The 27,939-nt window shown below is 39.9% G+C and overlaps 1 protein-coding gene across 8 annotated transcripts in view; it reads left to right on the top strand.

Moving 5' to 3' along the window:
* Nucleotides 1–27,939, top strand: part of nrg2a (neuregulin 2a) — a 94,899-nt gene that overhangs the window by 21,662 nt on the left and 45,298 nt on the right. For 7 of the 8 annotated variants that reach the window (XM_056262013.1, XM_056262012.1, XM_056262015.1 and 4 more), the window contains exons 2-3: nucleotides 21,979–22,144; nucleotides 23,838–23,956. In XM_056262013.1, the coding sequence (XP_056117988.1) occupies nucleotides 21,979–22,144; nucleotides 23,838–23,956 (285 nt within the window). Of the gene's footprint in view, nucleotides 1–12,463; nucleotides 12,695–21,978; nucleotides 22,145–23,837; nucleotides 23,957–27,939 lie in introns of those variants that run through there. The other variant, XM_056262018.1, reaches the window with a different exon arrangement.

Here is a 27,939-nt window from a genome sequence, read left to right as displayed (position 1 = left end):
ATTAAATGACACATTTTACATTACAGCAAAAGTAGAAGCGGTACAGTAAGAGACAATGATAAAAAAAAAGTTTGTTTGGGAAAGCTTTTCCTTGAAATGATGATGAACTGTTGCCTTTGATATCATTATGCAGATGATATGACTTTTGTAATGCATTTCAGTTTACATGAACTTGCAGGAGCACATCCTTAAAATGAATTGAATTGTTTGTTGGCGTGTGTTGGTGTGTGTGTGAGTGTGCTTTCCTGTATGAGTTAAGGAATAAGTTAAGAGATTTTTGCTTGTAAACGCTGTGACCCGACATAAAAAAAAATACAATAGCTATTATAATTTCAAACAAAATACCTACCTACTTGCTAACTTGCTAGTTATTTACTAATGTGAAACCATAATAAATGTATGTGTGATCTCTTTCAAAGAAAAAGCTTTCTGAATCTGTCTGCAATTTTTATTTTATGTTATTCATTATTTTATTTGAATAGGAAAAAGTACAAAAACATGATTCCAGCCAAAAGCTGAAAAATATGCATTGCACATAGAGAGTATAGCATATGCTAATTTGCATCTCAGGGCCCTAGAGAGGCTTTTCTAAGAATACTTTTGGCTAATGTAATATACCAAACATACAGTACATATATATATATATATATTTTTTGTGTTTATCAAAATTTAAGGTGTGAACCTAAAACAGACCTAAAACCTTAAACTCGTCTTACCTCCTCTATTTCTTTGCTATGTACCCTTTTTTTCTTTCTTTTTTTTTTTCTATTAAAAAAAAACATTTTAAAAATGTTTTCTTAACATTTAAAGTGAGATGATTTTCCTGGAGCCACATGGATATCCTCTCGATATCTTTATTGAAAAATCCTGCAACTTTCCTCTGCATTAAGTTGACATTCAACATCTGGGCAACAACATGGCAAATCATTTATAAACTAAAAAGCAATGGACCTAATACTGAGCCTTGAGGTAAACCCATTTTATAGTTCATGAACAATGACTTTACATCCTTGGTTTTCACACATCGCTCTCTTAGATTTAGATATGAGGCAAACCACTCAATTGTATGTTTGCTAAAATTGAATGATACAAGAATAGTATGGTTAACTGTGTCAAATGCCTTTTTCAGGTCAATGAACAAATGATCCAAAGATTGCCTTACCTTTTCCAAAAAATAACAGTTTGCTGTGTCTGTGGAATGTTGTGGTCTAAAACCAAACGGATGTTGGTGGAAGAGGTTATTACTCTCTGGGTTATTAATTGTTCTGCTACAACCTTCTCTAGAAACTTGGACATGACTGTTAAAATTGATATTGGGGGATAATTGGAAATCAAGCTTGAATCCCCTGATTTAAAAACTGGTGTAACTACAGCCTTTTTTCTGAATTTTGGTAAAACACATTCTCCGATTGATAGATTTATCAAGTGAGTTAATGGAACTATCCTCAAGGAGCTGTATTTCTTAATAAAATTAATATCTAAATTGTAGACGTCCTTTGCTGTTAAACGTTTTCTTTTTGTTTATATGAGCCTTACTGTAGCTCAAACAATAGAGCGTTGGCACTTGCAACGCCAAGGTCATGGGTTCGATTCCCAGGGAAAGCAAGAACTGATAAGAATGTAAATTTGTACCTTGAAATCCAATGTAAGTCGCTTTGGATAAAAGCGTCTGCCAAATGCATGAATGTAAATCTGAAGATCACATTAAAACTTTCCCCCATGCCTTCATATTTTGTTGTTGCTACTTTTAAAATGACTTTTTTAATTTTAAACTATGAAAATCATCATAATTATTGCATGTTTAAAGATATGATGATCTAAACAAAAGTGTCTGCTAAATGCATAAATTAAATATTTATTGTGTGGAAATGTGTGGGTATTTATATTTTTATTTTAAAAAATTGCAACTACATTCCACCTCAGCAAACAAGGTAATTTAAAAAAAAAATTGTTATATGCATCTTTGATGCATTAAAATTGGCAAGACAAAGGAATCTGACATTTTCTTACAAAAATGCATCCTTTTCCATCACATAATGCTATTGAACAAATGCATAATATGAGTGCTGAAATTGTTCATGACTTTCAGAAATAATAAATGATTTCTCCTACGCAGTTGAACATTGTTTGTAGACAAATTAAACTAGTGAATGAGAAACATGTGGTCTAAGAAAGTATAGAGCCGAATATGCTTATAGTTGAAGAAACACTCTTATATTCTCATGTTGCTGACAGTGTGACTATAAATTTAACAACAACTATAAAATGCTCTGCCGGTATTTTGGTGAAAACTATGGTTGCCATAGCAATTTTTCATAAGGGCCTATCAGGTCACGGGGTTTACCATGCGAGAATCTCTTCAGCGACGTGTTTGTGGAATCTGTTGTTTACGTGGAATAATTAATCCAGTAATTATGAGGGCTTTGGGAGGAAATGTGACGTGGATGCTTTTCCTTTCACACTAGTCACAGCATGTCAACAACGCTCATATTCCCTTGTGGTTTTTATCGTGTTGTTTTGGCTCTGTAGCTCTCATTTCCGTTTTTCTCTCTCTTTCGCTTTTTTCATATTCATAGTCTTTTCTCTTTTTTTTTAGCACCCTTTCTTATCACAAACTCTGTATTTGTGAGGTGAGAGTCACCTGTGTGCCACTGTGCAGAGCAAGAGGTGAACTCAGTGGAGTTGGCTGGAACTGTTCCCAGAATACTTTGTCATTGAACAAGTTGCCAGGAAGAAAGTAGATGCATACAGGGTGATTGCCTTCTCTCTTTGTTTCAAGATGCTCTCTGGCATTTTTGTTGCTTGGAAAGCTGTTTCTCTCTTTAACGCAATGCTGTGTTTATCTGAAGTGAAAAAAAGAGAGAAAGAAAACATTCCAGTGATTTAAACAGACATCGATTGAGATATTGCCTCTGTATTGATTTACCTCCAGTTGTAGATCTTGAGCATTGGCTTGAGCCAAGTATCTGGGCAAAGGTTGTACATGTTCAGAGTGTCAGCAGAGATACAGCTTACCGTAAGTCTTGCTTTCATTCCTGTCTTATATTAATCTCTGGCTATGTTGCTGATGTCATGTTGAGTGGCCCAGACTCAGGGGTTCAGGAGTGTCTATCTTCCCGTACAAACACACGCTCTTTCCGTCTGGTCTCTCTCTTATTGTTGTTGAAAGATAGTTGGGACTGCAAAAATAATTTTCTTAATCGGTGTTTATTTTACAAATATCTAAACATCTTTAAAACAATTTATTGACGCAAAGTTACATACGTTTTTTTAAGGGAATTATCTAGGTTTATGCTTAAAAGCAAGAAAAAAATTCAACATTGCTGACAGTGGAGAGCAAGCAAATAAAAATGTTATGCCCTTGCTGAAAAATTGGTATGAACAATGGTGGCTTTGGAATTTTTAGGCACTTCTCTCTGCGAGTGCAATGTGTGTGCATATTTTGCTAATATTTTTATTCTCTGGATGCTGTGGAATGCAAATCCTCTCCCCCGCGTGGTCCATCAGAGAGGAGAAGTGAGCCAAGGTCAGGGACATTTAGGGCTGAACGCGCCATATCCCACAAACAAAACTGCTCTACACACAACCCAGCATTCCCAAACCTTCCCTCGCAGTTTGTCGTGTTTCCATGAATTCTAGGCTGCATCTCAGTTTTGCCTGGGCATCAGCTTTTATCTAGAGTGCAGTATGTTGTATGTCTTATGTCCAGTTCAATTTCGTCTTGCATTTTTATCTATTTATTTATTTCCAATCACTTTATTTATTTTACCCAGACAGCAAAGAATAGCCAGTTGAAGACGATGACTGATGAGGGACTGAGTCCGAATGAGTCCGTGCGCTTCTGGCATGCAGTGTTGCTGTCGTTGAAACAGCAGGGAGCGTATCTGTGACCGGGCCGTCTGCCTGTCCCACTGACATGGCACAGTTACACTCCGGGTTTCCTGTAATCCCTCCTCCCAAAAGAGCCGGACCATGGAGGGGCCGTCCTGCCACTCGTACCCCGGGGCCACACACTTGATCTCTCACCAGCTCTCCCCTCAAATTATCTGAGGCCCCTCCGAAAGAAAACCTCAAGCCGTTGGTTTTAACCAGCCGAGCCCCAGAGGACGCTTGCCGCTAGCAAAACTCTGTGTTTTTCAGGAAGGCTCTGCTACGCTGGATGAGAAATTGAGAGATAAGCTGGGCCCTTGATAAGACACAGCTCTTCTCGTAGAATCGAAAACAGAAATGCAAATGATTGGTGTGTGTGTGGTAGTTTGGGGGGGGGGGGGGGGGGACATGTGTTTTTTTGGCAAGCATAGAGACTTTTGGCTTCCTCACTGTGACATGTTTGTGCTCTGCTCTGCGTACATTCTCCAGATAAAGGACGAGTTGAGAGCTCGCAAGGAATTTGATTTGATTTGAAGAATGCGGAGCTGGGAGCGGACGTGTGTGTCTTTGTGTGCGGAGGGGTATTGATAAGAACTGGACCCTTTCCCATGAGCATCCATTTCTTCTCTCCTTCCTATCAAATCCTAGCAAATGTCACTACGCTAGTTGCCTTTTTCACAAACTAGACCTGGAAGGGCAAAAAAAAAAAAAGAGCATGAGTGCATGTTTGTACACTTGCATGTTTACTTTCGGCCAAATATACATTTGTGTCATTTGACTGGTGTTTGGCTGGCTACGCATTGGCCCTTTCCGAAGGCATGCATTGCGAACATCATGTGTATGTGTTTGTGTTAACGCTGCGTGGTGATGTGGGCACTTGTTTGTTAAACTGCGTGAGAGTGTGTGGGAGTGTGTTTGAGAGAGAAAGAGAGCAAAATCATGGATGGATTAGATCTCTCCCCGACACTATCTCAAAAACAATCTGTCGCACACTCGGGTGAGACTCTAATGTATCATCCAAAGACTGCGGTATATCTGAGTGCCGCATATTGAAGAGACTTGAATAACTGTCATACTGGATGGAGACAAAAGCCTACCACAAATAAAAAAACATTCCAAAATTAGACTATTGTTGGCATAGAGTAAAAGTATAGAGCTAGAAAACGTATTGTGGTTAGCATACTATAGCTCAGAAAATTTGGTGTTGGAGAAATATTTTAGGTGATACTGAATTGAATGCCAACTGTTTTGGCAAAAAAACAGAGCATAGTTTGATACATTCTTAAAGGGATAAAAAATATAACTGGACTGATAAAAACGCCCCCAAAAGTAAATGTTATCATCATTTACTCACCTTCATGTCATTCCATACCTGTATGACTTTCTTTCTTCTGTGAAACACACAAAGAATGTTTTGAAGGAACATTATACAATGAAAGTTGGTCTACAACAGCATTGGACCCCACTGAATTTCATTGAATGAACAATAAATAAATAAATAAATACAAAAATAATACTCTTCGTTATGTTCAACAGAAGAAAGAAATGCATGCATGATGATGATGAGAATTTTTTGGGTGGACTGTTCCTGTAATATCTCTTCTGTAACTAAAGTAGAGCCTTGTTAGATTACATGGTCTTTTTGTCAGGAGAAGAATCAGAGAAGCCATTCTCCATTTGATGTCATCTCTAGGAGAAACCGATATTTTCTTGTAATTTTTCTTTCATACAGGGTGTCATATTTACGCAAATGCCATAGGGATAGAAATAGACCTTGGTGTTGATTTGTCTTTTATACCAAAATTTAAATGGACAAAATTCAGACTATAAATAACATCCCTCACAGCCTTGTTTTTGATTGCATCAAATGAAATATTGAAAATACCCTTATTAAGGTCTAGGATTATGATCCTAATCAACAATGGTGGTACAAACAGAGGATGAGCCACACTATCATGACGTGCATCTATGAGGATCTTGGATTAGGTTAGTAAACCTTAAACAAGATGTGCAACTTGTTGTCGTCGTGTCTTTGACTTCATTCCATTAGGCTTTACCTGTGTTTGTTTGTACTGTCATAGCTCTTAGCAGACATGTGAATCCCTCTGTGATCCGATGCACCTCGGTTAGCATAAGCTGTGAAAAGGCGCCTCACAGCACTTGCCAGGGCTAAATTGTGCCCTATTGGCTGCCGTGTTGCTATGCGTATCGCTATATGTCCTTTCTGGTGAAATGAATCTTTGATACATTGAGCACTCATCAGGGATACACTCTGATGGGGATGCATACCAGCCAGCCTTTCTGCCATCCTTTCATTCATAAATCATTTAAACACTGGCTGGATTGATTTGCCATTGCAGTGTGTGGAAGGCAGGGTATACAGTAGGGGCGGGGCTAAGCGGTGGCAGCTCTGATTGACAGCTGTGTGATGGGACAATCTGACAGCTTAAAAAGTGAGGATTTGGAATGTCACTCTGCCTGTGAAGCATGCTCTCTCTTGCCGTCTTTCTAACTGCTGCCTGCTTCTCTCGCCGCAGTGTTTCCCTGTGGACTAAGCAGCATGGACGTCTCTGTTTTCATGTGGTGCAATGTCTCTCTCTCTCTCCTCCCTTGTTCTGAATGGTTTCCATGGTGACAGCTGTGCACAGTGGAAACGGTGCAGGGATGAATTCACATCATCTCACCATTAACCACCTGAACGTATACGCATGCACACAGGGGTCAAGCTTCTTTACACGCAGTGCAGAAAGCTTACACACATAACCACTTGTACTGAAACATATGCAGGTTGCCTGTGAACAATCCTTAGTCTCTGTTGCATGCAATGCTTGCAATCACTCAAACTCATTCTGCCTTTTCATTCACACGTCTTATTGCTTGTGATCACAAACACAGATGGTTGTTTACTACAACAAACATGGCTGTGTGGTTAGAAGTTCAATGGCTCATCTGCCCGAGATTTGACCACTGCAGTGGTACAAGAGGGTCTTTCTGACTTTGATTGGTCAAGCTTTTGTAAGTGCCCCGAGACATCCCGTCTTGGACCCCACACTCTGCCTGTGCGTAGACAAGGGCACCTGGAACCACAGATCCTTCCTTTACCATTACGGATGTGTGTGATTTTTCAATGAGATTTACCTTCAAAGAGATTGACTAGAGATTCAACCCTTTTCCGACCCTTAAGGAGCTCCACATTAGAAACATGCCGTGCTCCCTGGCAACGGGCCTGGGCACCATGATCGTTCACAGATGATCTACGTACAGACTAGTTCAAGCTGTCTTTAAAATGTAGGGAGGGCACAGACTTGGGCCTGATTGTGCACATCTGCATCCAATGATATTGTGTACATGTCGTATTTAGAATCAGCACCCCATCATGGATGACAATCACCACGGTTCCGTCCATCAAGGTACCACCTAATGCAACTGTTGGGCATTTCAGCAGTGTTACGAAATCGACAGTACATCTACAATTTCTCCATTTATCCTTGCCTCTGCAGTGCCTCTGCACCCCCCGGGTGCACTTGATTCACCTCTGTCAAGTCAACAGGCGAGTGTTAAACGCAGGGATCTGCATCCCTTTACCTCCCACTCAGATCCACCATCTCCCCCCACACACACCATGCCCTAGGAGAAACACACTGATCTAAACAACCAGATGGGTGTTTAAAACCATTAGGTCTCCAAAGATAAACTCGCCAAGCTTGTGAAATGCCAGCAGTGTCTTGGGGCGGTATATATTTGTGATGGTGTGCAGGTACTGCGGGAGGCTGGTAGAGGGGGAGGTGGGCTACACTTATCCGCTGTGATCTTTGAGGAAGTAAAGGGGGGGGGGGGGGGGGGGGGGGGGGGGGGGGGGCAGCAAATTGCATGGGGCCTGGTGAGGGTACAGGAGTGGGAGTGATCCAGGAAAATCCAATCCAGGACTTTTAAGAGGGTGGCTCCACATTCTCTTTATTTACTCTTAATGTCAGGCATCCCCACCCACCCGATCAGAGCAGCGAGTGCCTTGGGGCAACCTAAGTTGAGAAACAGCAGATGCTTTTTAATGGAGCAAAAGAGGAATATTTTGAGAGATTTCCAAGAGAGGGAAAGAGAGTGGGCGACGGATGGGAAGAGAGCTAATGACAGAATAGAACAGGGAAAGCTTGACAGTGCCCCCTATTCCTGTATTGTTTTTGTTTGAATGGCTGTCATTACGGCGAGCAATCCGTCCATACAAATGCTTGTCAGTCTTTTATTTCACCTTGAGCTGGAGGGCTTTGTGTTTCTTGCCAGTTGGGTGGTTCACAGCAAAAATAAAGCAGAGCAAGTGGCTGATACACCCAATTCTTTTTCTCTTTCTCCTCCTTTTGTTCGGTAACAGCATATTGCAACATAGCACTGGTGGTATTGTATCCTGTGATGTTAGCCCCACCCACCAGAAATGCTCAATACCTGTGTTGTAAATGTAACATATTCACTTATGCTGTACGTCAGGGCATATCTAACACAGGAGCCTTACTGCATTTCAAGGAGGATAATACTCTTTTAAGGGAGTTCCTCTTTGAAAGAACAGCACCTGTATTCGGATATCTCACACTTCTGCATGTATACGTACACACACATAGGTGCCAGAGAGGAGAGTGCAGGTCGGGTGACAAGTCCCATCATGCCTGGCAACGAAGGGAGGGTGACCCACACATCGCGCTCAGTGTCATTACCGTTGACAGATTCACTCACCACAAGGAGGTTGTCGTGAGGGAAGCACTTCCAGACACACGCACACACACACACACACACACACACTGTTTATGCCTGCAACGTGGTCCTTTGATCTTCTCTAAAGTGAAGGCTTGCACTGAATGGTCAGATGTGTTGGGACATGCCAGTTAACGCCCCCCACCCCCCTGTGCACACACACACACACACACACATACAATCCCATCAGCTGAATGATGACATGGCTGTGAGGAGGGTAGAGTCATGAGAGGCCCCATGACGAGGTCCTGATACCACAGCAAGTCCTGTGAATCACTTCGTATGGGACGTAATCCTCCACTTCCCCCATCATGGTTTCATTCTCATCACCATCTTCACATCCTTCTATTTCTGCTAGCACAATCCTGAACTGTTTATGTTGATGAAACATTGCTCTGTGGAATTATGAAATGGCTCTATTTTTGGGATCAAGGTGCCGTTTCCTTGATGGGTGTTTTTAGATGACAGGATTCTTTTGTTGCAGAATGATGTGGAGAGGTTTGTTTACAGAATGACATCATGTCAGACAGATGTTGGCCTTGATGTATCTTGCACGATTAGAATGGTGATACGAGTTTGTTTTGAGGAAACCCTTATAAAGACACTTTTGATACTATATCTTGCGTCTCTTATCTAAGCTTTGGTGCCTTGCTTAGAGGCACAACGATACCACGTGCAATCACAGGGATTTGAACCCGTAACCCTGTTGCTGTCGGCATTAATGTTATCTGAGCTTAGCACTCACCCTTTGATTGAAGTGGAAAATGTCTCTTCTAAAATATTAATTCTTTAAGTGTATCGTCATTGTTTGTTATTTGAAAATTGCATTCCACATGGGCCCTGACACGACATAACCTGTATGTTATAAAGCTCACAATTCATAGGAAACTTGTCAGTATTAGTCACAAGGGATAAGACAGAGAATTGAATGAATTGTACTTTTATGTGTACTTTATTTGCTGCACATCGTAGAGTTCAGTGCTCTTGAACATCTTTCATTCCAGTGCTGGTGTCATATAAACGTCAGTTCAGCTGTTTTTCCTGTTTAGCTCTATATTCCTCCCTAGTAATATTTTTTGGAGAGGGGGTATGATGGCCTCTGATATTTTCATCTCAAGAATCATGTGACTGGCTTCCAGCCAACCAGTGCCCCAAGCTTTTGGATGGACCCTTTAAAACGGTCCATGTGGGACTGCTAGATTTATACCAGATTTATTCCCATAGCTGTAGTTTAGATTCCTGCACATTTCTTTCTTTTATTTTTCCTCACTATCTTCATAAAGGAAGCAAGGATAGTTCTACCTTCCTGTCTGTCTTCCTGTCTTTCCTTATTTCTTTCCTTATTCTGTCCATCATATCTTTTTGCCTGTCTTCCTTTCTGTTTTTCCTTTTTATTAACCTTCCTGTATTTTTCATTCTTTCATCATTCATGTCATGTCTTTCTGCCTTTCCTTCCTTCCTTCCTTCCTTCCTTCCTTCCTTCCTTCCTTCCTTCCTTCCTTCCTTCCTTCCTTCCTTCCTTCCTTCCTTCCTTCCTTCCTTCCTTCTTTCCTGTCTTTCCCTTTTCCTAATCTTACAGTATTTGTCTTCTTTCCTATCTATCTGTCTGTCGCCAGTATGTTTGTCTTGTTTGTCTTTTTCTGTCGCTTCTTTCCTTCCTTTCTTTTTTCTTAAACTTTTTGTTTTTTTCCTTCCTTCCTGTTTGTCTTCTTCCTGTGTTTCTTATCTTTCCTTTCTTCCTTCTTTCCTGTCTCTTTTACTAACTTTACTGTATTTGTCTTCTTTCCTATCTATCTGTCTGTCTGTATGTTTCCTTCCTTCATTCCTTCCTTCATTCCTTCCTTCTTTCCTTCCTTCCTTCCATCCTTCCTTCTCTGTCTGTTTGTCTTCTTCCTGTTTCCTATCTTTCCTTATCCTTCTTTCCTGTCTTTCTCCTAACATTACTGTATTTGTCTATCTATCTATCTATCTATCTATCTATCTATCTATCTATCTATCTATCTATCTATCTATCTATCTATCTATCTATCTATCTATCTATCTATCTATCTATCTATCTATCTATCTATCTATCTATCTATCTATCTATGTCTGTCTGTGTGTCTTGTTCCTGTCGCTTCCTTCCTCCCTTCCTATCTCACTTTATAGATTTCCTATCTATCTGTCTGTCTGTCTGTATGTTTCCTTCCTTCCTTCCTTCCTTCCTTCCTTCCTTCCTTCCTTCCTTCCTTCCTTCCTTCCTTCCTTCCTTCCTTCCTTCCTTCCTTCCTTCCTTTCTTCCTTCCTTCCTTCCTTCCTTCTTCTCTGTCTGTTTGTCTTCTTCCTTCTTCTCTGTCTGTTTGTCTTCTTCCTGTTTCCTATCTTTCCTTATCCTTCTTTCCTGTCTTTCTCCTAACATTACTGTATTTATCTATCTATCTATCTATCTATCTATCTATCTATCTATCTATCTATCTATCTATCTATCTATCTATCTATCTATCTATCTATCTATGTGTCTTGTTCCTGTCGCTTCCTTCCTTCCTTCTTTTCTTCCTTTTTTCTTAAACTTTTAGTTTTTTACCTGCCTTCCTGTCTGTCTGTTTGTCTTCTTCCTGTTTCCTATCTTTCCTTTCTTCCTTCTTTTCCTGTCAGTCCATTTTCCTAACCTTACTGTATTTGTCTTCTTTCGTATCTATCTATCTATCTATCTGTCTGTCTTTTCTTTCTTTCTTTCTTTCTTTCTTTCTTTCTTTCTTTCTTTCTTTCTTTCTTTCTTTCTTTCTTTCTTTCTTTCTTTCTTTCTTTCTTTCTTTCTTCTTTCTTTCTTTCTTTCTTTCTTTCTTTCTTTCTTTCTTTCTTTCTTTCTTTCTTTCTTTCTTTCTTTCTTTCTTTCTTTCTTTCTTTCTTTCTTTCTTTCTTTCTTTCTTTCTTTCTTTCTTTCTTTCTTTCTTTCTTTCTTTCTTTCTTTCTTTCTTTCTTTCTTTCTTTCTTTCTTTCTTTCTTTCTTTCTTTCTTTCTTTCTTTCTTTCTTTCTTTCTTTCTTTCTTTTCTTTCTTTCTTTCTTTCTTTCTTTCTTTCTTTCTTTCTTTCCCACTCTTGTAACTGCGGGACAGGTATTGGAGGTGTACAGTAACACTGTGGCCTTATTTTTTCTGTGCTCTCAGTAGGTTCCCACTCTGGTTGCGTGCTCACTGCTGGGATTCCTGACGACACTCTAGCTGGGAGAGACACTATCAGGAACGTGTTCTGACTCGTTTACAGTAGAGGATGGGAAACTGGAGCAAAGCTGAGAGAGAGAGAGATAAATGGAGAGAGAGAGAGAGATAAATGGAGAGAGAGAGAGAGATAAATGGAGAGAGAGAGAGAGAACAGTAGGATTGTTTTGTGTCATGTCATACATGCATTATTTGAATTAAACGCCAAAATCTAAAATAGTGGAATTTTGACCTTTTTTGTTACTGTGTCACTGAACACTTTTGCCTGGATGAACTCTTTTTGTATATATCTGCGGGTGCTAGAGCAGTGTGTGTGGGGGAGAGATCAGGACAGGGGTCAGCTTTACAGATCAGCTGAGGTGTGGATTCTGCAATCTGCTCTCCTGCTGCCCTGAGACTCGGGAAGAGAGGTGGAAAGAGGGACAGGGCCACAAGGTGCATGTGAGCTGAGAAGGCTTGATCATTGTGGTTTCTCCAAGCAACAGCTTCAGGGCCTGGAAGACATTGAAAGATCTGAAAGATCCAGGCAGGGAACAGTTAATTGCTTGACAGCGATGGGAAATGCCTCCCTTTGCTCCCTCCCTCCCTTTCTTCCCCTCCCCTTCTCTCTCTCTCTCCCTCTCTCTCTTTTCTACTGTCTTCCCCTCTCTATTTGTGATGTGAGAGAGTGAGTGTATATAGGAGCCCAAACGCTCTGACAAGGTTCAGAGTTTCAAGTGCGCCAGTCACACTCCCATAGGACTATTTGTATTTCCTTTCCATTGTGGATTTACATTTTCTCTCTTATTTTGGTACTGACACAATGTCAGAAGGTAAGAAGAAGGAACGGCTTGGGAAAAAAAAGGGAGGAAAGAAAGGACGAAAGGAGAGCAAAGATCCTTCACAAGGTAAATAGAAAACATACACAAGGTAATGTGTGCCTGTGGCAGAAGGGGGTTCTGGGGTGTGAGACATGTGAAAGTATCTCTTCCCTTGTCTTGTCAAAGCTTGCTGCATAATGCTTGTCACACAGGTGGACATCTTAAAGCAGTCAACGTGTAGCAGCATATCTAGTCTTTGTGCATAAGTGTGCAATTGTTGTATTACTGTGTGTTTTGCGTGCAAGCCAGATCCCCATTCAGTTTGGCGTGGTTGATAAACTCCTACTCCTGTTTTCCTATGTCACGAGTGTTGGCGGCTTTTCCCAGCACTCTCACCTACACCACTACACCTGGTTTCAGCATTTTGTCGCCTAATGAGTTGCATTGTTACCGAGATTCAGCCAAATTGTGGGCTGCCTCTCATAGACTTTCGTCCCTCAAGTACTTGTAAAGGGCTTGTCTTATTTCTGCACTGGTGCTGACTCTCTGCACTTCTGAAAGTGGCTGCCACACATTTTCTCCATTAGATTGCACTTCAGGAGATGGTCGTTGCTGTGAAACCTTTCAAACGTCATGGCTTGGATTTTCTTGAATGGGGGCTGAAGAGTTTGAGCTCCTTCTCTTTCAATCTGCACTGCTGCAAGTCACGGCTTGTCACAGGAGTCTGACCCTGAGGTCGAGGAGGGAGACTCAGCAGGAGAGAGGCAAATCCCTTATTGCCTGGTCACATACCCCACTATGCTAGTTTATGATGGGATGATTCACACTTCTCATAGAAGACTCCCGTCTTTCCCCTGTTCCTAGAAACATTATGCCGATTCAAAGTGGCACATGCCTTATAGTTTTTAGTCAAGTGTATTGAGAGCAATTCAGAAAAAGTGTTTGTTTAAAAGGTTTCACTTTATTTTGATGGTCCCTTTAACACATTATGTTGACTAATGTTGCATCTACATGTCTACTAACTCTCATTAGAGTGTTAGTAGAGTGGTAGGGTTGGGTTTAGAATAAGTTGACATGTAGTTGCAAAGTCACTTAGTCAGTAGAATGTCTTTTGGAGGAGCATCATAATAAAGAGTTAGCAGATATTAAGCAGACAGTCTACTTATAGTCTAATCAGAGTTAGTTGACATGTAGTTCCAAAGTTACTTATTGTCATCAGAATGTTCAAAAGGGACCATCAAAATAAAGGGTTACTGTTTAAAACACTGTGACAGAAGTCACCCATTCACGTCTAAATTTAAGTCCCTTATAATTTACTCTAAACCTCAACATTCTGACATCATTTTCATACCTTGAAACACATACTGTACTATTTAGCAGGGCAGTACAACAGGAGGTATTAGATATGGTCAAAGCTGATATTTCCCATCTAACCAATGTGCATTCACTCTGGCTGTCAGTTTAATTTGAATTTTGTTTAGTATATTAAAAAATAGATTGTATATTAGGCTGGGATTTGAACCTGGGTTCCCTTGTTTGCTAATCAAAAGCTATACCACTAGAATAGTGCATCTTATACTCACAAGAACAACTACTAAGTGTTCGTCACATTGAGGTGAGGAGCTGCTACAGTCCAAATGGCAGGTCCCTTCTGAGTTATTTTGAGTGCTTGGTAGAATCACCTTGATATTATACTCTTCAATTACATTAGCGGGTGAGGACAAGGAGGCTTAGTATTGTGCTGTCTTTCTCTCTCCCACAACTCCCCCCCTTTCATTCATTTACAGACATGTAAAAGTCTTTCAGTGTCTGATCCCTTCATGATGGTGTTCTGTACCCTGTGTGCCCCGAGGCTTGATTTGAAGGGAACTCTGAAAGAGAGAGTTTGTGTTTCCCAGCTTTTATGTGGTCCTAATTTCTGACGTTTGACACGCTTGACCTCCCAATACAAATACAGGTGTAATTTAACAGTGTGCTTGTGGCTGTGTAAGACATAACATTGTATAGATGGTGTTTTTTGTCTTCTCCTGTCTGTGGTCATAGATATATACGTCAAAGTGTGTCATGTGGTACAGAAGAACAGTGTCTTAGAGTGATACTAATCACCTGTGCTGTGTCTACGGAAACAAAGCACAGCTGTGAATAAAAAAAAAAGAGTGCCCAGGAGAAGTTTTATATACTGTGCCTCCTGAGAGAAAAGACATTCATGTTAACCCTGTGTAGTTGTGTTTTTCTGGTTTGGTTTACACTACACCTTCTTGCTAAATTTATCCGGGTCCGGATTTAGCAGGTCTGAATTTGAAATGTCATGAAAGCATAGCGGGATTTATGACTGACTTCACAAAGTACTTAACAAACTACTGAATCAGAGAATGCGCAGTTGATAATTCTGAGAGATGGCGTGCTTTCCTCTGTGATCTATTTAAAAAACAAAACAAGCAAAAGGATTTTAAACTATATACACATTTTTGAAGTGATTGATTGTGTTAACATGTGGCTATATTTGGCATACGCACTACGAAACTGATTGCCAAGACCACACATGCATATGGGTTTCTGTCATTGTGTCTAACTGAATCGTTTCTCTCCGAGTGATAAACCACATTTTAGTTTATACACAAGAATATCTGGAAATTGTTCACTGTTCCTGGATATCTTGATACAGATATTCTGCTCAGTTTTGTACTCTACATATTGATTGGGTTTTATTTAGTCTGTTGAATAACTGTGGCTAGATAGGAACTGCTGATACTTGAATGTTCACACTTGCCTCTCAGATTTTGATGGTCTCTTTAGATTTTATGTGATAATTTTCAAGCTGTACTTATCTTGTTTATATTAATAAGTGTTTGAATAAGGAAGAGGAAACTATTAAGGGGTTTTTATGTGATGAATATGATATTTACATATCATACCTATTTTGGATATTATGGAATCCTATCTGATTGGCAACACGCGAGTGGCGCATTGGCCGTGGCTCTTCATGACGGTTGAATCGCTCAAAGTCGTGAGAGATAGCACGGCATCTCCTCAGGCTATAGATATTTACTGTTCCTCTAAAACAGGCTTTGCCTTCAGTAAAAATGCATACGTGTGAATTGTGTGTGGGTGAAACATGCTACTTGTTCAAAAGGTATATCCCCATGTGAAGAAATATACTGGAGTTAGGAGGGTATATCCTCATGACAGAATGTTTTGCATTTGTTATTTTTTTTTTACCATTTTTTGCATTCAGAAGTGTTTCCATTTCCAGAATGGATGAGGAAGTGTTTCAGGATCATGTTTGGCACAAAAGGAATACCTTCTTTAACTAAGTTGTAAAATAAGCCTTCTGTCAAAATATTTCAGATTTTTTACAATTATTTTTAAAAATCTTATGTTTGGCAAATGAGGGGCGAATTTATGAAATTATTTCATTCTTTTTTTGTGTGGTATTTTAGTCCAAAAACAACTAACCACATGAAATCTAATAATTCACATAATTCAATTAAGTAATTGTCATTTTAGCAGAAACATGGCTTTTTTTTTTTTTTTTGCCTTTTTTAATGCAAAACTCTATATATAAAGCACTATTTGATTGGTGCAATAAATGTCACACTATTACCAACCGCAGAAAACATACAATAAATGAAAATGTATCATATTGTTTATATTTTCGGTTTATTTTTTTCACAGCGATACAGTATACAGTATTTCAAAGCACATATTCAATGTTGATCACAGTGGTGGATGAATGCTGTACAGACAGTCCCAATAAAGTATGCCAGATTGAGGTAGTGTGCTGCATCATCTACAGCCAGTACTCAGACCTCATGTCATGCAGTATATGTTCAACACAACATTTTTGCATAAAATATTTACATAGGACTGAATTAGGTACTCAAACAACTGACAGTTCCTTCTTAGTCAATTCCCCCCAGAATATCTATTCAGTATGCTAGCATTTTAATTTTGCATTGTTACATCAAAAGAAAAGTAAGCAGCCAAATTCCATTGCACAAGCACATTTGCATTTTTGCCCCGTTGTGAAATATTTCTTGATGAACCAGGTTTTAATTGCAGCTGAGGTTGCAACTCTACTTCAAATGTTGTTTCAGAGAAAAGACAAAAAACTGTACACTTGATTATAGAAAAATAAAAATTTACAATTTACACAAATGTAAAAGTTTAGATCTCGCAATTCTGAAAAAAGTCTTTCCTCAGAATTGGACTTTATAACTCGTAATTACGTGTATATCTCACAATTCTGACATCATAACTCGCAATTGCGAGTTTGTATCTTTCAATTGTGAGAATAAAGTCAGAATTGTGAGATAAAGAGTTGCATTTATCTTTTAGGCCTATTTTTTTTTTTTCGTGGCAGTAACTAGTTTCCATAGAATTCATTGAAATGGAATTGTTATTTTACAAAAATCAAATCGATTGCAATAAAGAGAAGTCTTATTAAACCTGCTGCAGCAGGACCCTAAAATAATGCTAAAATAAAGTCCCAAGCAGGGTTGCCATGTCTGTGCAACAAAAGTAACCCAATGGCCAGTCAAAAGAAGCCCACAAATAACCCAATGCAATTTTCTCCTGAATTTGTATGTCTGGGGGTCGTTTTTGGGGTGTTGGAGCGCTGAAATCGTGCTTACGGGGGTGGAAATCAGCTCCTCCCCCTTTAAAAAAAAAAGCCAATAACGTTTAGTTTATATCACAGCTCGGCCAGAGCCGTTGAGATGAACTCAGTAAAGCCCACTAATCTCTAACCGTTTTTCCTCCTGATATCCTCCCTTATTGCTTTAAAATATATAATTCTGTGCAGAATTGACCCTTCGCTAAGCCACGCCCGAAAACCGCCACTGGCCAATCGTGTCTTAGCAACCGTAACTAGGCGCGGGAGGTCTGGCAAGCTTTCGAGCAAGGGAAACATGCCGAAGCATTGTGGGTATGGATTGTGTAAATCTGATACCCGGTATCCTAAAAGTTTGGACGGGGAGAGGAATTTTTTTCCTTCCCGAAAATCTAAAAGCCGAGGGGAGAAATGCCGGGCGTGGATCAAGCAGTGTGTGAGACCCCATTCACAACTACATGTCCACAGGATTAACAAAAACACCTATTGCTTGGAAGTTGGAAATGATGACGGTTCTTTGTTCATAATGCATATATTTTAACGTAAAATAAGACGATTAAAGACAAGATGGAGGCTCACTGACATACTTTAAAATATATTTCAGCATTTTGTTAATCGACAGCCTACTACCCCTGACTGAGTAACGTTAACTTTAACCCAATCCGACCGCGGCTCTCCCGGTGTTGTTCCACAAGATTTATTTCCTGTTTGATTTATAATTATTCGATTATTTTCACATCACTTACCCTGCTGTGCACGAACATAGCTGTTCCTCAATTTGTGTGTTTCCCATTTGAATGGTCAGCGTATGAGGCCTTGCGCTGGGACTATAGGCTTTAGCTTCAATTTTTATGAAATTATTCTCTAATCGGTTGCATATTATGTCGTGGATATATCCCTCGAATGCATACTGCAGTCCCTTTTGTCTTGCTCTCTCAGATATTTCACATGTTCGCCAAAAATGACTAATTATCTCCTTGGGAATGTCTGACACCGGTGCATACACACTGTAATAGACGTGTCAGGCACGAAAGCTTGACAGGCGTAGCAACAGTAACTAGGGAGGGCGGGGCTTAGCGAAGGGTCAATTCAAATGGGTCCAGTTCGTTTTTGTGGTCTGCGCCAACTCACGCATATAATCCGCTCTCTAATATTGTATCTTTTGCCCAGAGCAGACTGTGTTCGCGTTGCGGCGGTTCGGCGGTTCGGCGCTTCATTTGCTCCAATGGAAAGCATATTTACACTGTCTGAAACTCTGAATCGTTCCCCATCCCCTATTTAGTGCACTATGTGCCGTTCACCATGTAGAAAATATTGATTTGACGATTTTAGCCTAAGCTTCAGCGTCCATTTATAATGTAGGGGGCTGGACGCTTCTGATTTTAGAGAGCATTTGATTGGAGAGAAAATCTGATGATTTTTCAAATGCTAATATCTTCTAGATATGAATTGTGTCATTGTTTTGGAGCACACTTGCTTATAGATAACAGTAAGGCTAACATATCATATTCCTACTAAAAACCGAAAAACGTCAATTTTGATTTCATGGCAACTTGGCAAAAATCCAGTGAATTATTTTGTGTTGTCACTCTCAACAGGAACACAACAGCCATAGACACAAACTGAGATCTTTAAGAACACACACACATGCCACACACCCGTGTGTAAAACATACACCTCCAGCACGATTCTGCACCTCTGACAGCTATTGCGTGAGGAATTTTCTTGGAATACTTAAACTATGTATCCAAACGAGATATGTGTCATAACATGAAAGTGAAAATAAACATTCGGTTCCTTGGAAACAGCGGGAAGGTGAAAGAACTGCGATTTGTGCCATGGCTAGATAGCAAAGATTGTATGGTTATACCTTTTTTTTTCATAATCCTTCCCGTTCTCCTGACTGCAGAATGATTCCGGCAGCTTAAACTGAGCTTTGGCACTGTCCCTCAGGTTATGCATTTCCAAGCCGTTTCTGAATTACAGACAGGGCCACTGAGACCGTGTCATGTGTCTAGTAAAAGTGTGACAGTTGTGTTAAAGCTCTGATGAAATACGCTACCTGAGGGGTGGTATGGAGAAATAATCGACATGCTCAAGAAGCGCAAACAAACATTCCCGCCACAGTAGCAGAAGCCGCATTGCTGTTAAATGAGCAATAAACTCTAAGAAAAATGGTTTATTATTTAGTCTGTGTAGTGCTTTATTCTTTCTTAAATTGAGACATGATTATGCGTGATAAATCTCGTGCACATGTGGCATTAGTTATGGCTTGCCATTTAAGTGTGATTTGACAGTTTTCAGCGCCTAGTTTAATAAACCACATACTTCTGTTTGATCTTCTTTATGAGTTTGAATAGTCTAGAATGACTCTGTCATGGAGTATGACTACATAAAGCTCTGAGTATTACTCTGGAGTCGGGAAAACATGGAACGTACAAATCAGACGCCCCACCCTTCTTATCTGAACACGGGCAAGTATCACCCTGCATGTACAAAAGCAACTCGGAACAAGATGCCTCATGTTAGTCATTCTCCATAGAACCCTCACATACATGTCATATCCTTAAACACGACCTCCTTGATCCCCAATTCAACCCCAATGCACCCTACTTAGCCAGTATGCGTCTGTCGCTCACACTTAAAAAGTCTCAGTGACAGATGTTGGGCAGCATGTAATGCACACACACACTTATTCGGCATACATTCATCATTGGATGTGTTGCACAACACAGTCACTCCAAAGGCATGCTGAGTAATGATGCAGGTGCCCTGAGTTTGGGGTGAGAAAAAGCTACAATTTAACAATGAAAGAAAGAAAAGAACAGACCGTTGCTTACTCATCCAGCTTCACGATGGATGATAAAATCAGTTTGGGTCACATAAAGGCTCAGATAGCAACGGTTTCAGGTTGTTTTTCACGTGACTTTTTGTTGGGTATCATAAAATCGAATTCCTACGAAGTTTTTTTCTGAGCCAGTGTTGATGTTTGTTTCTTTATTAAACGACGTCTTAAACTTTTCTGTTTAATTAAATGAAAACTGTGCTTATTGCATTCAAGGGGTTTTCAGGCGATTAAACTAGTATGGCTTTCAGCACAAATATACAGGGAGATTACAGTGGAAAAGAATTGCGTTGCTGGTGCACTGTATCTCATCGGTCTATTGGCCTCTAATGGGTAACCACAGCAGAGAGCATTAAATGGTGTGGAGCAGAACTACATCGGACACTTGGTGGTTTTTCTGAGAGAATGCACATCACTAGAGGCTGTCATGGGAAACCTGAGACGTTATTCGACTGACAGTACAATCCAAACATTGTGCCAGAGACTGTCATGTTACTTTGAGGTACGCAACATCAGAACAGACTGCACCGTTCAGACATGAAAGCAGACGTTTGGATAAAACATCTGCCTTTACTGGGACGGGGAATTGGGACAGTTGTTCCAAAATTAGGATGACTGCTGATTATTTTAGAAACCTCTGTCAAGATTGTAATTGATGTTAATGCTTGTGTATTCTCATCTGTTTATTTTTTTATGCTTGCCATCTTTTGCAATAATAGCTGAAGACTTTAGGCATTGATCGTGTGCGTTGTCAAGTAATGAAGAGGCAGCCATTGTAAAAGTGTATATGCCTATTTGGATTCACTTTGAGGAAGCCCAGTGAGATACACAGACTCATGCCCTAGCCTTGGGGCAGCATGCGCCCTTCTCTCATCCAGGACAGTAGGGTACAGCCAAAGAGCATCGCCCAGTTCTGCCCTTCGGTTGTGGAACCACAACTCTTTGAAGCCGCATGATTGCTGTCTGAGACTGCATTAATCCCATAATGCATTTGCGGAGTGACTATGCATGGCAGCGTCTGGGCATGTGGCGGCCCACATGTAGCAACTTCATCTCCTCTCAGTGCTGTTGTCCTCCGTTCCGTTGGTGTTTTGACTGTTGTCTGAGATTGAGTGTCTCTTTAGGATTTATGAAGGAGCTGTCAACAGTGGCTTGTTGCATAATTTCAAAAGACGTGCAAAAGACAAGCTAAGTCTCTCAGCTTAATTCCAATTTCTTCTCAAACATTAATGTTCCACATGCTTTTTTACACAGCTTTTTTATTGAAGATCATTGACTTCTTGGGATTATGTCTGGGATTGGATGTATTTTGTTGATAAGATAAAGTCACCATGTCATAATTTCTAGGGTTTCCTTCATATGAGGAAGGTAATCGTGAGTAAAATACTGTTGATTAGCTATGCTAAAAACAAAGCTAACTTAAGCTACTTAATTATTTTTAATCAGAGCAATGTTTGGGCACAAAACAATGCATGATCAAACTGATAAAAAGCTGTAAACTAGAATACACACTATTTTTATGTAACTAAAGTTGAAAACATAGAAATTAAAGTTGAGTTAGTAGTGTCACTAACATAGTTAGCTATTCTCACCAAAACTTGAATCACATTGTTGTTGTTTTAGCATGTTCACATATGTTGTAAAGTTAATGACAGCGAAGAGCAGCTCAAAATGCGTGGTTGTGAGTGTTGTAATTGTGCTGCATTGATCCCTGAGAGCCGAGAGAGCTCAGCGCTGGACTGCCTCACACTGCCAGTGTCTCTGGTGACATCATCTGGCCAGCTAAGAGACTTTTCTGGATTTTTCTCTCTCTGCGTCCCTCCCTTTAATTTCTGCTCCATCACTGCATCAACCCCATTGGTGTTATAAATAAGAAAGTACCGTAACACAATATTCTTTCTTTCTATTGTTCAGCTGTTGCTCCTACACTGAAGCATATGAGGAATCCTGTGTTGGTGGACGAAGGAAGCAGGCTGATTGTGAAGTGTGAGGCCTCCGGAAACCCCACCCCGGAGTATAAGTGGTACAAAGATGGCGCTGAACTGAAGAAGAGCAAAGAGATCAGAATAAGGAACGGCAAGTGAGTCAGCATGTCCACTACTAGCCCACACCAGCAGAAGCCAACCTCCAGTTCTAGACGTATATCAGAAGTTCTCAGACTGGATTGTGACCTTTTCATGATGAGACAAGAGCTTACTTCGGGCAGTGTACTAGAGACTGCCTGTGCTCTTGCAATTTAAGTGTAGTGTTTCAGCATGCATGTCTATTATATTGTTAATATCACAATTAAATAAATGGTTCACAAGAAATGAAATCTCTGCTGAAAACAACATTATTAGTTTAAAATTGTCTTAGCTAGTTTAAGTTGGTTGTGTCTCATCTTATGGGCAAGCTAGTCTCCCAACCTGAGGATCCAAAACCTCTCTTAAACCTGTAGAAGACTGTTTTTTTTTTTCCCAGCAGGGAATTCTTTCTTTATTATTATTTAATTACTTAAGCTCATTCCAAAATGATATAATGGCACAACAAATTTCACAAATAAAAATAAATCATAATGATAAAAAAATTATAATAATAATACATTCATATAATTTATTTAACAAAAACAGTAGACAATTTTCAAATTTGTAATTTAAAATATATATATTTATAGTGACTGAAGTAATCTTTGAAGTAACATCCATCAAAGCTTCAAGGCTGCATTCTGGAACACAATATTTTTAGTGAATGGTGACTTCAATGTTTGTCTGTCCTCACGCAATGCTTTTGTATAACTTCTAAAGACATGGATAATATCACACAATTAATATGGAGTACACATTTATGATCCTTTATGGTGCTTTTTGTCCCAATCCTTGTTGTTCTTCCAATCCAATTTTGTGCCCTATCTTTTTCCTGGAGATTTACCTGCCTGTAGAGTCCAGGGCTGAATCCGAAATCGCCCCCTATACCCTCAAATAGGGCGTTATTTGAGGGGACAGCCATTTGTAGTGGTGTCCGAAACCATAGTGGACGTTATTGAGTGCACTTATTCAATCCCCCATTGCACTGCAATAACGAGTGTACAAACGATGTACGCTCAACGGCTGTCCGAATTCACTCACTCCTTCAAGTGAACAGTGTTAGTGGACTAACGTAGGGAATAGTGAATGAGGGTTTAGGGGGCGATTTCGGATTCAGCCCAGATCTAACCCTGATCAAACACACCTGTCTGTAATTATCAAGTGCTCCTGAGGATCTTAATTAGCTGCTTCAGTTGTGTTTGATCAGGGTTGGAGCTGAACTTTGCAGGAAGGTAGATCTCCTGGAACAGAATTGGGCAGCTCTGTTATATAATATGAATATGATAGAGTTGTGCGAAGATTCTTCCAAAATACCTACTTTTTGGGTTCAATAAAAAATATAAAGGTTTGGAATGACATGAAAGTGAGTAAATGATTTCAGAGAGATCTATGTAATTGGCTTGAAATGATCTACAGAACAGACATCATAAATAAATGATTAATGGTTAAAGGATATTTTTGTTTAACTTCATTGATTCATTGCTCACGTTTTCACACACAAAAAAAGAACCACCTGTGGCTGTGTTACACCAGTGTGAAGCTCCCTTATAACAAACCAGAACACTGGGATTCTCAGAGTGTCATATGGCTCTCTTCTATCTCTGTTTATAGAACTTAATTTATACTGAGTTTTTTTTTCTGGAGAGTTTCTCCCTCTTCCATATGTATAGTGGAATCCTTGACTCTTTCCTGTGTGTCTTCTTCTTGAAGGAAAAACTCCAAAGTTCAGATCGGCAGTGCAAAGCTGGAGGATTCTGGGAATTACACATGTGTAGCAGAGAATACTCTGGGGAAGGAAAACGGCACCAGTACAGTGCACGTACAAAGCAGTAAGTACAAAATTTGGTTTAAAGTAGTGGATCAGCATGGTGTACAACAGAGAAGAAGACAAGAGTGTGTCTTTGCTGATTTTTGGTGAATGCCAAATATATATTCCTGACAATGTGTCGTGATGAGAGATGAAGACGTGTACGTGAAGATCACAACATGGGCAGAATCCTCAAAAAAAGAAGAAGGTGTGTTTGTATGTTTACGTCAGGCTTTTGCGCATATCTGTAAGTGCATAGTTGGCTGCTTCCAAGATGAGATTACTCGTGGAATCTCGCCCCTGATAGAAAATCTAGTTTAAGGTGGTCTAGCTTAATCTGGGTTTTGGAACATGGTAACTAGTTTCTAGCTGGCCTATAAAATGTTTTTTAGCTGGTCGAGCACCCACAGTGTTCTCAAAACCAGATCGACCACCTTAACTCGGTATGAACAACTGATGTCGGGTTTGTTGCTGATCCACGATGGTCTACTAGCCTAGATACTTGCTAAAAACCAGCTACTATCCTAAGGTGGTCAAGATCATGTTCCAAAAACTCAGTAAAGCTGGATTTTGCAGCAGGAATGACTCAAACATCACATTTTGAAGTTGCGTGTGGATGTTTACAGCAGCAGGAGTGTTGGGAGAGGTGCGTGCATACGTGTGTTTGTGTATGTTTCACTCTGATTGTTTGTCGGCATGTCAGGCGCCCCAGAACAAGTCTCACAGTGTCACGGCAGCCAACTTGCGCACACACAGATACGAGGAAGGTGGAGGCAAGACCAAGCCCATCGAAGGTGGTGTGGCCCCAGGCCCTGGGAGGGGCCTGCCCCCAAGACAATCCTCAAAAAGTGAAGAGAAAAAGAGAGAGCAACATAGATCAACAACCTGAATGAGGCCACCATCAGTGAAGCGCTCAAGTGCCCAGGGGAGGAACATAAATCTAGCAGCTTAGGAAATACCTTCACCTGATTGTACGATACACTGTTTTCCCAGCCTCCTACATTCTGACGGTGCAGAAAAGGGCGATTCTAGGATTTCTGTCTCAGGGGAGGTCGTGCTCCACCTGAGCAGGGGCTGATGTAAGGAATATTCCTTGCCTGAAGTGCAAGAGGTCTCAAGTTCAACTCATGCTCAACTGATCATTTTAATACAAACGTTAAAACTACATTTAATTGCCGGTAGATGCATATCTACCGCATGAAACACTTTTTTTGCCTCAGAGTAAACAATAAAAAAGATAATTATGGGAATAAACAAGATATAATGTCACATTTACGAGAAAGAAAGTTGCAAGATGTAAAGTTGCATTTATGAGAAACAAAGTCACAATTGTGAGACAAAAATTGTCATAGTGAGATATAATGCTGAATGGCGAGACATGAAGCCACATTATGAGATATAAAGTTGCGATTGCAAGAAATAAAGTTGCTGTTGCCAGGTTTAATGACGCAATTATGGGTAACGCTTTACAATAAGGTCGCATTAGTTAATGTTAGTTAATGCATTAAAGGTGCTGTAAGCTATTTCTGATAAGCGCTGTTGATATTTGAAATTACCAAGACAAACACGCCAGGATCACACCTCTATCTTGATCCCTCCGCCCCCACATTCACGTACACGCTATGCAACACAGGCAACAACTATGGCGGAATTTGCCTGTCGTCCGAGGGTGTGATGTCATTAGTAAGTGAAAGCAATATGTGTTTCTATGATAATTCGGGTTGAATGTCTAATTGTTAGTAAGCTACTCTACTCATTCCTTACAGCTCCCTACATAACCCGATAGTACAAGTAACTAACAATTTAAAAATGTGACAAGATTAATGGGTTGTAGCGATCACTAAAAGGGGAACCAAAAGAAAAAAAACATATATTAGGAATTTTATCTCACTTTTCGGAAATACTTTGGGAGCCAATGCTTGAAACAGGCGGTGGAGGAGGTTTAAACGTTCCAGGCTTATAATAATAATAACAATGCAAACAAGCAAAGCGAAGATGGCACGCAAGTATATATATAAGCAAAAGACAGCACCTCTTAGTTCTGTGAAACAGCAAAACCAACGTTACTCACGTATCGAGAATAAATAAAGCAACCTCTCTGTCCATTTTCAGGCCTTCCCGCACCTTAAGGTCTCTCCAGCGCTGGAAAGCTTCTCCGATATTAATGTGGGTCCTACCTCTTGTCTGATTTTAACCCTTCTTTTTTAAGTTATATTTCCCTGGCTTTGTCCTCTTTTGTATATTATCTGCCATCTCTCTCATTCTATAGTCTTTCTGCTAATGTCTGTCTTGTGCACTGAGCTCTCTCTCCTCCCCCATCATGAGTGTATGGGGTTAATCCTAACAGCTGATTGGCTACAAGTGTGTTTTGGTGCTCAGTCCGATCCATTTTTCAACAGTGTTTTTTAAAAAAATCACTTACTGCACCTTTAACAACTAACAATGACAGTATTTGTTAAGCTGCATTCACACTTTGTCCACTGAATCAGTTTTCTTTTTAGGGAAAAGACTAAATATAAATGGAATCAGTACATAAAATGCTTAATATTAAAGATGAACAAGAAACAGCGAGTGCTCTTTGCCATCATGGCTATTTATCTGCATTGAAAACGTAATGGCAAAAAGTGTCCCAATCAACCTGAATTCACCCAAAGAAAGATGTTGACCGTGAAAATGAACTTCTCCTCCATCTTGCCTCGACACTCCACTACAGGATGTAGTTGATGGATCACGTGTGCTCGACTGACTTCACTCCTATTGGACTTCATTTGCATAAAGTTGAACCTATCTTGTCGCTGGATACTCCTACATCACTGTCGCTTGAGTCGCCGGAAATCGATAGTTCTCTATTGAATTGAATGGGATCATATCGCTTTGTCGCTGCAAGTCGCTGGCAGTGTGAATGCAGCTTTACAGTATTATTAATTTTTGTTAACATTAGTTAAATCAAGCTTTTAATGTTGTTTATTTGTCTATGTGGTGTTTTTAATATGCTTTAAGACAAACCATGTGTAAATTCATAAGTCAACACCATTGCTGAGTGGTGTCACAAACTACCTTGTAACCAATCAAGTCATGGTCTGATCATCAACAAGTGGATCTCTGAGCTGGTGTGAGTGAGTGGAGGCGGGGCTAATCTGCATATTCATAGAACCGCATATACTAAATGAGGCAATTGTGTAGTATAAGTTTTTTTTTTAAAAAATGTTTAAATATGTAATTATGGTGATCAAAGATGAGTTTTAAGTGATCAAATTATTGACTTCAGGGGAACTTTAATAAAAATACAACTGTTCATTGTTAGTTCATGTCAGCTAAGGTCCATTAAACAATATTAACAGATCGAACTTTTGACTTTATGTATTAGGGATTGTAGAAATTAACTACGATTAATAAATGCTTTAGAAGTATTTTTCATTGTTAGTTCATGTTAACTAATGAAGTTATCTAATGTTAACAAAGGAATCCTCACAATCGTCTCACAGTCGATTCACACTGACTTAATGGGCCCTATTTTAACGATCTAAGTGCATGGTCTAAAGCGCACGGTGCAAGCGCAGTTGGGGCGTGTCCGAATCCACTTTTGCTAGTTTAACGACGGGAAAAATGGTCTAAAAGGGTTGTCCCTATTCTATTAATAATGGGTGTGAGTAATGGGTGAGTAATCAGAATGTAATTTCCCATTCCCTTTAAAACCCAGCTGTGCTCGCGCCATGGCGGATTCGCTATTTACATGGCGGAATTGGCAAGCGGAAAGACTGAACGCGTCTCTAGAGAGCAAATAGATCTGCTCGTGTGCGAGGTTAAAGCGCGCAAGCAGACCATCTACGGGACAAGCCGGATTCCACCATATCTTTATATTAATCTTTTACATTTTAATCCTTTTATTTTTAATAAAAAAAATATACATATATATTTTACAGTATACAATATACAGTCTATTTTAGTTGCCTCAAAATAGAACGCGCCAACAATGCGCCCAAACACACCTCGGTTTCAGACCAG

The sequence above is a fragment of the Rhinichthys klamathensis genome, unplaced genomic scaffold, assembly GCF_029890125.1.
Source record: "Rhinichthys klamathensis goyatoka isolate OS25496 unplaced genomic scaffold, OSU_Roscu_1.1 h1tg000191l_1, whole genome shotgun sequence".
NCBI lineage: Eukaryota > Metazoa > Chordata > Actinopteri > Cypriniformes > Leuciscidae > Rhinichthys > Rhinichthys klamathensis.
This window is presented reverse-complemented; position numbering and strand designations above follow the sequence as displayed.